Below are 13,673 nucleotides of genomic sequence, written 5' to 3'. Positions count from 1 at the left end.
CATGAAAATAAGAGTGCGTACTGAATCTCAGAAACACACAGCAGAAGGTATCAGGAGTTGCAGTGTAACAGAATGACATACTTCAAGTACCTGACTAGACTTTCTCTAAGCCAAGGGAGGGAAATGGACACCTAAAAAGAAGGGTAAAAGGTGCTAGCTATATGAACTCAGGTCTCTCCTGGTTAGTGAATAGTGCATTAAATTGATCAAAATCACACTGTTTTCCCATGGTAACTGAAAGAAGTTCTCTTTTTAAAAAATGTCCATTCAGAAGATTGAATTCTTCAGTCTGCAGCACTCATATGTTCTCTAGAGAAATTCTTAAAATCAAATATTGGAACACATTAAGTCATCCACCAAACATGAGGTATTCTACAATAAATAAGCACTTACTTCATTTCCATGTTTCTGCAGAAATTCTATTTCCTGTTGCGTGAATGTGGTCATGGAGATAGATTTAACCCTGTGGGGTGGATTTAAACCTCGCCTAAAGAAGTAAAACAAATGTTTGTCAGTATTCTGAAAAATCAAAATGTAATACCACTTCTATATTTCCAATAAGCTACAAAAAAATTTAAATTAAAATATGGTTTTAAGAGCTGGCCTTGGGAAGATATGCAGTGAAACTACAACCAACCAATCTAATGGTACTGTGTATTAAATATTAAACTGATAAGAGCAGATATAACTTAAATATTTTTACCTCAAAAGGTCCCAGAGACACAGACAAGGTTTTCATTTGGAGGCCAAAAGACCAAAAAACATCAAGACACTTGATCATGGCCTTGGATAGGCCAAGCGACTTACACTTGATCTTATTACACACAAACTACACTAAAGGAATGTTGAGCCTGCAAAGTTAATACCCAAAAGTTTGCTTGTACAGCCTTAACTCTGCCTCTTTGTTGATTATGATAGGTTTTTTTTTTTTACACAACTTTTTTCTTACAGTCCAAGTCTCCCTCCTTCAGCGCTTCATCCAATCTCAGTGAGTTGTCCCCATCCTCTTTCCCCTCCATCCTGGTTTCTTCTCGCAGTCCTTGCCCAGTCAGTCTCAGTTCTCCCCCCTCCTTGACAGATCTTGCTCTTTTGTCAGATCTTTGACCTTTCCCCAACCCTACCACTAGTCCTCAGTCCCAGTCATTTTGCCTAGTTAATTTCAGTTTCTATTCCCATTTGACAGTCTCCCCGCCCACTCAGCCTTTGCTGCGATTTAGTCCACCCTCCATCCCTACGTCTGGTCTTATTCCCTCTGCATTCAAATCCAGGCAGCTTCTTCCTTCACACTGCCTATGCACCAGTGGGGGAAATATGAGATCACAAGAGAGGCACCCTACTTTCAAATCCGGTGCTCAGATGAAGATCCAGCACAGCTACAATGGAAAGCCTCATTGACCCCCAAACTAAAACATACTCAGTGCCAACAGAATCTTCTGAGAATTTAGCTGCTAAAATTAATCTACATTGAGCACATGTAAACCACAATTTTTCAAAGGCTTACAATTTGGCCAAATTTGAGCAGATTTTCAATAAAACAGCGAATGGCACATTCCTGACAAAGGCTACACCCCTCTCCCACCAATTTTCAAATCCCTGCAAGAGGCATGGGTGCACTAGAGCTGCTGAAAGATACCATCACCAGAAATTTTTAACATAAAGTTACACTTTCCCCCTAACTTTGTTCTCCAAAATGGCTGAAATTTCAGAAAGAGAACAGCCTTAGACAGTCACCAGACATGGAAAATTTCAGCCCAAACAGTTAAACGCTGCCATAGTTACAAAAAATTGAAAACAGGATCTTACAATGGGAAGCATCAGGCAAGCTTAGTAACAGACATGCTACAAACCCTGCCAGTAATATTACAGAGACCATGTTTTAAAAGTGTTATGGTTTTACAAATAGGGAATAATCATTTCAACTGGAGCCTTCTAATTTAATGCATACACTGGATATGCAAGTGTTAAAATGCCTTTTGCTTTAGCTACGTTGCACTCTTGCATACTATGCAATAATTTACGCTAATACAGACACTGATCTAGAAATGATGCTGCACAACAGTTCAGTGTGAAGTTCTGAATAAGGTTTTGATTTCTACGGTAGCTGATCACCTGAAACAAGGTTGTGTCAGCATTAGTCTAGTGTTTTTTCTGTTGGAGTTCTGGCTGCAAAAGGAAACCAGCCCCACTGAGGAAGTGATTCAGAGGTAAGGAGCGTAATACTAGCTTCTAAGTACACTTAGAGTGGATACTCTTAGGAGCTTCTGGCCCCTTTTGTTCAACTTTATTAACTATGCAACAGTCTTGAAGGACCTGACCCAAGATATGAGATGTCAATCCAGCTTGAGGGATAAATTGTGTTTTGCCTGAAGGAGTCATTAGATTTATTTGGGGAGGGGGTGCAGTTGGAGAGGTTTTGGGTGGAATGGAAGTTACTCAGGGGTTTTGTTTTTTTATATTATATATTTGTGCTTGTAGTCATTCCTATTTTGGGGATAGATGGGAAAAAATAAATAGAACATTTAACACATTAGCCAGGATGTAGATATGTCAGTATTATTAGTTTGGTATAAAAAGGGAGATGCCTGCAAAAATCCTAAGAATTTACCAATGTGGGGCAATTTCTACTAATACAGGTTAGCTAATAAGAGTGTTATTTGTTTTTGGTATTTAAAACTGGTGTTCACAAAGCCTGGCACAGGCTCCTTTTAAACATGTTTAAAAAAAAAAAATCAAGTAACCCCAGTTAAGTATTAGACGGTCAACTCAATAATAGTTCCCCTTATAAAGAAAAATCTTATTTCCTTTTGACCACACTGGAAAAAAGATGATTGATAAAAAGCAAACAATTCAGTGGATGAAAAAAATCAAATATTCCAAAAGAATTCTTTTCCCGTTAGACCTCTCTCCTGTAAGGATGTGATTTCACTTGAGCAATTTGGGGTTGAGATGCCTAATTTATTAAGAAGCCTAACTACAGATTTGGGAGGCATCCACATTTCAAAATGCCTGCTGGTTCTATTTTGCTGTAAAACATCAATGTGAATCTTACCAAGAGAACAAACAATTTACAGTTTAATTCCATAGCCAATTACATCAAACTCAAAATATATCTACAGTGTTAAGGGAGTTTCTCCACTCTGAGAACTAATCCTAATTGTGTTGAAGTGAAATATTCACAGCTCCCTGGAATAATCATTGCATCCCACATTTTGGCTGCACAGGCCCCAAATTAAGTTCAGATGATATTAGGGATTAGAGGATCAATTTTCAACTAGCAATTAAAATGTGTGTTGTCATAAAGTGAATAGCTTCCCCAATATAGTAAACCAGTGGTTCTCAAGCTGTGGGTTGTGGCTCAGGTTACAGCTCCACTGCGTGGGGCTGAAGCTCTTGGGCTTTGGTTTTGACACACACACGCCCCTCTCTCTCCTGGGGCAGTGGGGCTTGGGTGGGCTCAGGCTTGGGTCCTTCCTCTTGGGGTTGCGTAGTAATTTTTTTTGTCAGAAGGGGTCACGGTGCAATGAAGTTTGTTTTAGTACAGGGGTTCTCATTCTCCTCATGTGCTTCATCAAGTTTCAGAAGTATCATACACTCAGTTTTTTCAAGAAAGTGATCTGGCAGTCTTTACAAAACAGTTGAAGTTATCAGAAAACATGTTAAGTTTTTTTTTTAAAGAGGTGAAGGTGGAGGGGGTCAAGTATAATTCCCAATTCTGGACCTTAGCGTCCAAAATATGGGTACTAGCATGAATTCCCCTAAGCTTAATTACCAGCTTAGATCTGATAGGCTGCCACCAATCAGGATTTAGAGTAGAGCGCCTGATAGACTCTGGTCTCCCCCAAAAACCTTCCCTGGGGGTCCCAAGACCCAAATTCCTTGAGTCTCACAATAAAGGGAAATAAACCATTCCCTTCCCCCTCCCTTCTTCCTCTCAGCTCCTTCCCGTCCTGGGAACACTAGGAGATCGCCTGATTCTTGAAGCACCACACCGAGAGGAGTGTTACCTTCCCCCTCACCCAGAGGGCGCACAGATTCAAGCTGCGTGAATTTAACACAAAGAGAAAATTTATCCTTCCCTTCTCCCCACCAATTCCCTTGAACCTTAACTAGGAGAAAAAAATTACACAGGTCTTAAAAGCAAAATTTTTAATAAAAAAAGAAAGAAAAAAGTAAAAGGTTTATCTCTGCACTTTAGATGGTAAAAAGTTACAGGGTCTTTCAACTATAAACAACAGAAAGAAACTTTCTCCAGCAGAAACACAATTTAAGCTACTTCCAGCAAGTACACATATGCAAATGGAAAAAAAACAAATTAAAAGACTATGACCGCCTTTTCTTACTTACAGTTCTGAATAGATAAGAGACTGTAGCAGGGAGATTGGCAGAAACCTGGTTGCACCTCTAGTCCCGTCCAGGACCCAGAGAGAACAAAGCCAAACCCAAAACCCACAAACAAAGGCTTCCCTCCCATGAGATTTGAAAATATCTTGTCTTCTGATTGGTCCTCTGGTCAGGTGTTTGGGGTCCCTGTTTGTTAACCCTTTACAGGTAAGAGACATTAACCCTTAACTATCTGTTTATGACAGAGGGACGCAGGACATTTTATACCCTACAGTAGCCCCCAGTTACAGATCTCTAGTTTCACAAAACACACCTACACATACCCCACTCACTTTACTTTCTAGCTGGAAATAATTCAAGTTGGTATCTGGGAAAGCAGAGGGGATAAATATTGCTCTATCTTTTTACACTATTTGCTGAGACGACCTATCTGAGGGAATGCAATTGTACACTCAAGCCATTCAAAAAATGTTTGAGGTCCAGCTGACATGGGCAAGAACAAATCATGGGCTTGCATGTCTGGGCACACATTACAACAGGAAAAAGCAGAAAATGTGTTCAAGTGTACACATTTAGCTATAGACCTGCAGAGCGCTTGAGTCACTTCAGCTCTATTCATGTGCAAATATCATATTAACACAGCAAACTCATCTACTTCTGTGATTACTCTAGCATTTCTGCCCTTTGTTTTGGTTATCATTGCTACAAGAATCCCCTACAGTCCACAAAAAGCAAGACTGGTCCAAAGATAACTGGTCAATAATTAGTCAAAATATCGTCAAAAACAGAAATATTTTAAGCACTAATTGGAACAGTAAAAAAAAAAAAAAGTAAGAGTTGGTGGTCTCCAATAGGCCAAGCCTTAGACATTTTGCTTAATTACAAAAACAAATTACTGAACTGTGTCATTTTAACTAGAATAATGAAATGAAGTTTAGAAAATTAAAGAATAATTATTTTTACAGGTTAGCATTTAAACGTGAATGGAGTTCAAGACTGAACAGTTACAAAAGAAATTAAACACAGAGCAACTATGCAAGAAAACAATCGTTTTTAAATGCACTTATGCTATGTAGGCGGCCAACTCTACAATCATCTTGCTTTTCACTTTTCTTCTTTACCAGCTTCAATTGCTTCATCTACATCTGTGTTGTCATCAGAATTCCCTTCTTCCTCCTCATCTGGTAATTACTGAGTCATCTTTTCAGATGCCATTTTTTCCTGTAATCTTAAATTGTGATTCACAGTCACCAGCTTCCCAGCGGTAAAGGTCGTCAGTCTCTTTCTGGTTTTTGAATGGACAGTTCCCCAAACTGACCAAATTTCATTCTACACATGCAGCAGCACACGGACGTGTTAAAAAATTTCTGAAATCATAGCCAGAATGCAAGGAGGACATCCCTTTCCATCACAATGAAGGAGCAAGGTGTTTTGATTTAATTGTTGGGACTGTACTCCACACTGCTTTGCAACTGAACGGGCCACTTCTTGCTTTATAAATTTGCTACCTCCATCAGAACTGTTTGTTCATTCATTTGGATATCCTTTAAAACATTTCAAACAGCTATTAAGAGGTCACAAGCTGAATTACATTAGTCTTCAGAAAGGGCTTTCCCTAGAAGCATGGATCAAGAGGGTAGGCAGCATTATGTGCAGGAATGATCACTTGATTTTTCAATGATATTACTTTGTCTATAATCTTTTTCCTCTTAGATTTTGTAAATGGACTGTTCTTTTCACAGTGCACTACACCAATATGTTAATATTCAGGAACCTGTTCTTGGCTTCAGACAATGTAGAACTATCATTTTCCATGTTATGAAAAGACTGAACTACAGTTCAGGCAACGAGATGAAGGGTGATATGACCCCACCACTTCTTCAACAGAGGGCTGATTGAAGAGAGTCTTCTTGCATAACTGAAGTTCTTTAAAACATTTAAGAAGATACCAATCAAGCACAATGAGGCTTACTCAAGATGGGTAAAACTGAATGCATTACTAAACTTAAACAAGTACCATTTTTCAGTGTTTCTGAAAAAGTTCACAATGCTTTTCACTTTTGTCATGTCATAGAGAGCTGTCAGATCTTCAACATCACCAATGAAAAGCCACATTGTAAGGACAATACATCCATAATACAGGTTTGGATACTCATTTATCAACAAAGCCCAAGCAGCTTTCATATTAGCCACGTTGTAGTCAACTGAAATAACCTGGGAACCAATTCATTGATTATAGTTTTCAACTGGTCACCAATTCATTGGGCTATGCGCTAATCCTCAGTTGTGCATCAGGATAACTCCACAACTAGTGTTTTACTTATCATGAAGTTGATGGTACCCTCATTGTGAATACTGCTACATCCATCAGACACGAGAGACAGCTTGTGCAATATGAACATCAATCCTCTCTTTCACATGATCTGCTTTGGCATTCGGAAGAGTTCCTGTAAGCCATTTCCCTACTGGGTACTTTATAAACTGGATGCAATTTATAAAAATTTCTAGCTCAAAAGATTTTTAACTGTATGAAATGCTGGCATAAATACCTCTAGCAAATGTAAGGTCAAGTTGGTTCTTCCGGTCAAAGGATAGTCTTTCTGAAAAAAAACCAAAACTTAATTCCAACTTGATGACGATCAGAAGACTTCCCAGGAGGAAGAGTTTTCAATGCTGAAACTTATTAGAAGATGAAGAAATAGAACTAGCGTCACTTTTGCTGTCACCCATATTACTGTCTTCAGCAAAAGACTCCATGCTTTGTGATGATGCTGCCAAAGATGAAGCAGAAGGAGAATGCAGAGAAGGAAAAATTTTGCTGCAAAACAGTTCTCTTTCTTACTGTTTGACTGCAATAAATCTTTGCCAGTAGTTGGATACATCACAAGAATTCATGTTTCTCCATTCTAGCTACATGTAACATACACAGAACAGAACCTGCACTCAGCTTTAACAGTTTTTCCATGTTCATGTCTAGTAAAAAAGTTTGCAAAAAAGATCATTTATATGGCTTTCCCCAAATCTACATAATTTATTATATCTCTGATTAATGTTTCACTACTTCTGGAATGCTCTCTCAATCTCTGAATTTCAATCAGTCAATAGCAATTCAGTTCTATTTCTAGTTGCTGCTGTTCCAGAAAATTCCATCCATCAAAATATTTTTTGATATGCTGCCTGTCTGCCTGCCCCAGGACCAAAAACAGTCAACAGACTGGCTTGCCAACCCTCCTTGGTCATATTTCCTCACCAATACCCAGTCTTAGCCCTTGTCACACAAAAAGTAAGAACCTACTTACTTGCATGTCAAATAAAAGTAAGCATTGAGGCACATGCCACAGCACCTTATTTTCCAAGCTTTCCCACTTTTTACATCACTCCCTTGTTTTTCACAAGGGTCTTCTCCTACAACCCTGCTGTCCTTTAACTGTGATCACATCTGTTTCTGCACAGAAGCACCAGCATGGTCCTAATTAAAGAAGGAAGATTATTCAATGGGAGTTTAGTTAATGCTAATTTCATTCGCCATAGTTCTATTCACTATAGCAGTGTTGGTCATGTGTAAAAAGTAATCTACACCATCAGAAGCAGCATATATTACAAATTATACATAAGGTCAGAACTCAGAGTAAACAGTTCCATTTTTATATAATGGTAGCTAAAGATTCCATGGTACTTTAAAGAGCACTATTGTACCTAGTACTCCCTTCAGTAAGGCTATGCCTATACTACAGCACTTCTGGGGAAGAATCTTTAAACCAACAGTAGAGAGCTCTCTCATCATCTTAACTCCTGCCTCTGCAAGAGGTGGTAGCTATGTCAGCAAGAGAAGCTCTCCCTGACATAGCGCTATCCACACCGGCACTTAAGTCAGTATAATTCACGTCACTCAGGGGTGTGGATTATTCACACCTCTGAGAAAAACAAGTTATACAAAGTAATATGTAGTGTAGACATAGCCTAAGATAGTTTTTGGAAACTACTGATTGAGTGTATATTTAAGTCATATCCTGAGATTCCTCACCAGTGTATATAACTCCGTTTGGAAAAGACTGATAGACATCTCGTATAAAAAGCGCTAAATAAAAGCATATTCTATATTAAACATGGAATTATACAAAATGTGTTAAATGGATGATTTAAACAAATATAAAACAAGTTTTAAACTGAGAATGCATCTTAGAATTAAAGTTAATAAAAAAAGCATCTTAAGTGCAAAGCAGCATTTAAACACTCAGTACTGGCATTACCCTCATTTATAAATGCAACCAGTTACCAGATTTCAATGCTGTTTCCACCTGATCATAATATTTTTGCATATCTTTAGGACCTCTATCCTCCCTCTGAGCTAGTGATTTTTAAAGGAGCACTCCCAATCACAGCACCGTTGAAAGAAAATTTTATACACAGAACTGCAACTAAACAAAACTGTTGCAAATGCTGATGACAGTAGTCCATAGTTTACTGCTGAGGGAATTCTGCACACAATATTTAAAATTCTGCAAATTTTATTTATCATCAATAAATAAATAAATGTGTAGGCTCTGGTCTGGCAGTGGGGAACACAGGCCACTGGCTGCATGGAGGTGGGAGTTCATCCTGCAGTACCCTGCCCCCCAGGACAGGGACTTGGCAGTGAGGTCACCCAACCTTGACACAGCCCAAGGGCCAGTCCTGCCCCTAGATTCCAGGTGCACTAGGTGTGAGCAGGCAGGCTCAACCCAGGAGAATATAAGTGTCGAGGGGCTTGAGGGGGGTGGGGGGAGGGAAATCCAGGCATGGGGTAAGAGGGTTCCGTGTGTGGTAATCTTGGTATGAGTGGCTCAGTGGGGGATGTGGATACATAGGGTCTCACTGGAGGATTCTGGGTGCAGGAACAATGGGACCCTGCAGAGGGGTCTAGGTAAAGGTGGTTGGGTCTCAATGGGGAGGGGAGGGGATCTGGGCATGAGGAGTTAAGCGGGGGGTGGGGGGGGCAGGTAGTAAAAGGTCCCAGGTGTAGCTGGCTGGGATTCATTGGGGTGGGCGTTTGGATGCAGGAGGCATGGGGGGGTAAGTGGACCTGCTTACTAGGGGAGCCCCAGCTGCAGCAGAGGGGAAACGAAACATGCCAGGCTTCCACCCCCTTCCACCCAGATTTCCTTGTCCCCTTCTCTTCTGCATCCCCTCCCCCTTTCTCTCTCAATTGTTCCCTGTCCCATCTCTCCCCCCACCCACACTCCAACATCCCTCCTCCTTCCTTCCCCAAATGCCTCTTCCCCTCCCCACCATGGGCACTCACTGTTGTACATACAGAGAGGTAACCCAACTGGCACTAGGACCGAGGAAGCAGCATCCTGCTGCAGAGCCCAGCTGCAAGCTCCAACAGCTGGGCAGCTCTGTGCTCTCAGGAAAGGGGGGGCCTCAGTGCCATGTGATCCTCTGTGCCTCCTCCAATCTCTCCTCTGTTTGGGGGGCACTGCTCCCCCCCACTACACTCTGGGTTTCCCCAGTCTTCCCTTCCTCTCCCCCTACCCTGCATGCAGCTTCCCTTTGCTTCCATTTCACTTTCTGCAGGAAGCAAAGAAATCTCCGGGGGGAGGGGGGGAGGGTAGGGGAAATGTTTTCTGGGTGCACTCAAAATTCCCCCAGGAGTAATAATTAGAAACCCTTACCACAAGATAAATGGGTTATAATATGTACGGTTGTATAACAAATGTTTGTACTTTTTTTTTTTTTTTAAAAAAGGTCATCTTATATTTTTCAAGTCAACTCCTATTATTCGGAATATGTATTTCAGAAAATATGTGTTTAACATGCTTGCAAGAGATGCAGAATGGAGGAATAAATTTTCACTGTTCACATCCAATGTAGACTCATAGGATGACATATGTTTGTGTTTTAAACATATCTGTACTTTGAGATTCTGTAGTGCAATCTCTACTCCTTGTTTTTACCTCTACCAAGAAGCAGGGATGGAAGGGACTAGCTAGAACAGCATATTTTAAACTATATGAATAATCTGACCCCAGCATCTCCTGTGTGCAATCTGTATTCTCACATTTGCAGCAGATATTTTCCAGATCCCTATAAGCCATGGCCTGCCATTAACTGTCATTTAAAAGCTATTTTATCCCATGCTGCTTTCAACAAGGAATCACTGATATATGTCTTACATGAAGAACCTCTACATGCACTGCAGACATGATTATTTTTGGCTTTTTGCAATGACTGTAGTGTAGATTGTATATCCCTTTTATACCAAGAAAACGATCATTCGTGTTTTCTTCTAGTGGGAAGTCACTTTCATGACTGCAGCAAGTGGTGTAATTTGACAAAATGCTATACCACCGTTTCCCAAATGGTTGGTTCCAACCCACCAGTGGGACACGAGTAGGGTTGAAGTGGGTCACGCATGCCTCAGAAGTACTCCGCTCCCCCATGTTCTCACTTCCCCAGGACTGCAAGGAATGGCATGTGGAGCAGTATCTGGGCAGCAGTGCGGAGGAAGCACCTCCGGGATACAAGCAGGATGGGGCAAGCTGCTGACTGTTCACTCACTGGCTCCAGAAACGTACTCCACACTGTTGCTGCCACCCGAGATCCTGCTCATTTTACCAGCAGCCTGGTAGTGATCACAGCCACCCAGGGCTGCAGGAGAGGGCAGGGCTGAGAAGAGTCAAGCAGGAGGCCTGTGCTGAGAAGGGGAGGGCAAGGGTAATGGGGTCCCCAAAGACAAAATGGTAGCCTTAGTAAAAAACTTTTGAGAACCACTATACTATAGCCTTGCATTTAATTTAGGAGCACTGAACAGACATATATTACCCGAATTATGAAAACTTCATAATATAAAACTTACAGTCCTGATGTAACTAGCATATTATTGAAGTTCTTTACAGCAGTTACAGTAAGACATTCAGTTAGGCTGTCAGATTAAATATTGAAAATACAGATCTCTAGAGCCAGCTTTTGTGCATCTTTTTGTAGTTGCCTTTGTAAGCACATTTTGTTCCAAGATCAGAATGCTTAATCTAAAAAGAGCCCAATAGCCCAAGCTCAAAGAAAACCATGGTCTTCCTCCTTTGCAAATAGCACATCTGATGTGGCATAAAAGGAATAGGCCCATATCCTTACTCCCAGTGAAGCAAAACAATCAGACATCCTGCCTTAGGGTCATACACCCATCCATAAAGGGAAGGTCACCACATAGCTTCAGGAACCCTCTTGCACTACCAAAGGCTAAGTACACTGTCTCAGCAACCCTCCCAGCACCTTCTCCCCTGTAAGACAAGGAAATTTTGACCATAACGTCTAACCCCCAGCATGACACAGCACTGTGCCACCACAAGCAGGATGCTCTACTGCATCACAGTTACTATTAATAACATTTTTTTTTAAGTCTCATTCTTATGAATATGGATATGAGACATTTGGTTGTCAAACATAATGCGTTATTAGTCTAACAGCCTTATTAGTTGTAGATATTTGTTGTAGTAGTTTGATATTTTTAAAGGGGGTTGCTTGGTAAAGGTGCTGATGGAACATAGGCATCCCTAGGAGATGGATTTAAGGATGTGGTAAAGTGATAGTGGTCTGTGCCTGCAAGTGGAGAAGTAGAAGGAAATGTACCATTAGGAGACCACTTTATTTTGTGGTTGTAAGTCAAAAATGTTTTGAGTTTAACAACCTAAATGCAAAATATGGCTGTGAAAAAAAATTCTAAGGTGTTTGTTTAGTATTTATGCATTAATGTCACACCCTGTAGTGAGGCAGGGGGACTTTCCTCCACCCCAGAGAGGGACAAGCCCATCCGGAGACTGGAGTGGGCGGAGCTAGGGAGCCTGCCCCTCAGATGGTCAGGCGGTGACTGGCAAGCATAAAGGCTTGCCCTCAGAGCTCACTAGGGAGCCAGCCAGCTACTGCACAGGCCAGATGTCTCCAGCCTAGCCCATGACTGGGAAACCCCCGCAGCCCAAGGTGCACACTAGGACGGGCCTGACTTGCCCTGCGCTCACTACCCGGAGGAGGTGCCGGACCTGGCGCTTGCCCACTACCCCGAGGAACCCATGGTGCTGGACCCCTCAGAGGACACCACCCTGACCCAGATACTATTCAAGGGGAAGTCTGAAAGTAGCCCAGGGCAGCTGACTCTAGTCTGGCTGCAGCACTAACAGAGCCCATGTCAGTGTGTTGTGGCCAGGATCCCCACTGACTCAGCAGCAGGTCTTCTGCTGTTGCTAGGGCCCCAGGCTGGGAAGCAGCGGAGTAGGAGGGCCCGCATCCCCTCTGCCACCCATAAGTTGGGTGACAGCCTCCCCCTCTCCCAGGTCTTTGGACCTACTGTTGTTGCTCAGCTCTGCCTGAGGGCCTGAGCCCCTGACTCACTGCTGCCCTGCCCTGCCCTGACCCAGGGCCTGGGCTTATTACTACTGTTTCTACTGTCAGTGCTCAGCTCTGCCTGAGGGCCTGAGCCCCTGACTCACTGCTGCCCTGCCCTGACCTGACCCAGGGCCTGGGCTTATTGCTACTGTTTCTACTGCCAGTGCTCAGCTCCTGCCGGAGGGCCGGAGCACCTGACTCACTGTTGCTCTGCCCTGACCCAGGGCCTGGGTTTATTTCTCTTGTACTGTGGTTGCTTAGCCCTGCCTGAGGGCATGAGCACCTGATGCATTGTTGCTCCGCCCTGACCCAGGGCCTGGGCTTATGGTGCTTACTCCAGTTACCGCAAGGACCACCAGGAAAGACTCCCACGGCCGGACCAATTCCCCAAACCTTGGCAGTGTGCGGTGAGCCGGTGTGGCTCCCTCCCGTCCCAGAGAAGGTTGAGCCCCAGCCAGCACTTCTACACTCCCACATACAGATTCATAGAATCCTCCTCTCTCCCAGATTCTACCAAGAATTCAAACATATCAATAGTAAGAGAGTGATTGTCAGAAACAAATTTTAGCTAGAAATCGATTTCAGACCCTTCCTATTAAAAATGCACAAAAAGAAAAAAATACAAAAGAAATTAAAAGGGCATAAAAGCTATTATGTGAACACTGCCACTGAAAGGCCACTTAGAGAGCGAAGTAAGAATATTTACCTCATTCTGAGCCCACTTCAGACAACTATGGACTTTGAAATTAAAAGCGCCACAACACAGTGCCAAGACAGTCTAAAGCATGTGTGCAAGCATCCTCATGTAGCTATAAAATCTGGGTGTATGGGTAGAGCTATGCCAATACTACACTTTAAGCAACTCAAAGGGTTAAATATGATAATTTTGTCTTTTAAGAAGGCCAAACACTAAGGAGGACAGAATTACTACTGATTTAACTGAGCAAATCATGTTAAAATCTTTCATATCCTTG

General features: G+C 42.1%; 1 protein-coding gene across 8 annotated transcripts in view; it reads right to left on the bottom strand.

Moving 5' to 3' along the window:
* Positions 1–13,673, bottom strand: part of AGFG1 (ArfGAP with FG repeats 1) — a 75,429-nt gene that overhangs the window by 51,719 nt on the left and 10,037 nt on the right. For all 8 annotated transcript variants that reach the window (XR_007775782.1, XM_050964048.1, XM_050964049.1 and 5 more), the window contains exon 2: positions 394–487. Coding sequence is in view for 7 of the 8 variants with exons in the window: in XM_050964048.1 (XP_050820005.1) it covers positions 394–487 (94 nt within the window). In the remaining variant the exon portion in view is untranslated. The remainder of the gene's footprint in view (positions 1–393; positions 488–13,673) is intronic.

The sequence above is a fragment of the Gopherus flavomarginatus genome, chromosome 8 (genome assembly GCF_025201925.1).
Source record: "Gopherus flavomarginatus isolate rGopFla2 chromosome 8, rGopFla2.mat.asm, whole genome shotgun sequence".
NCBI classification, from domain to species: domain Eukaryota; kingdom Metazoa; phylum Chordata; order Testudines; family Testudinidae; genus Gopherus; species Gopherus flavomarginatus.
The sequence above is the reverse complement of the archived record's forward strand: the minus strand, read 5'-3'. Positions and strand labels throughout refer to the sequence as shown.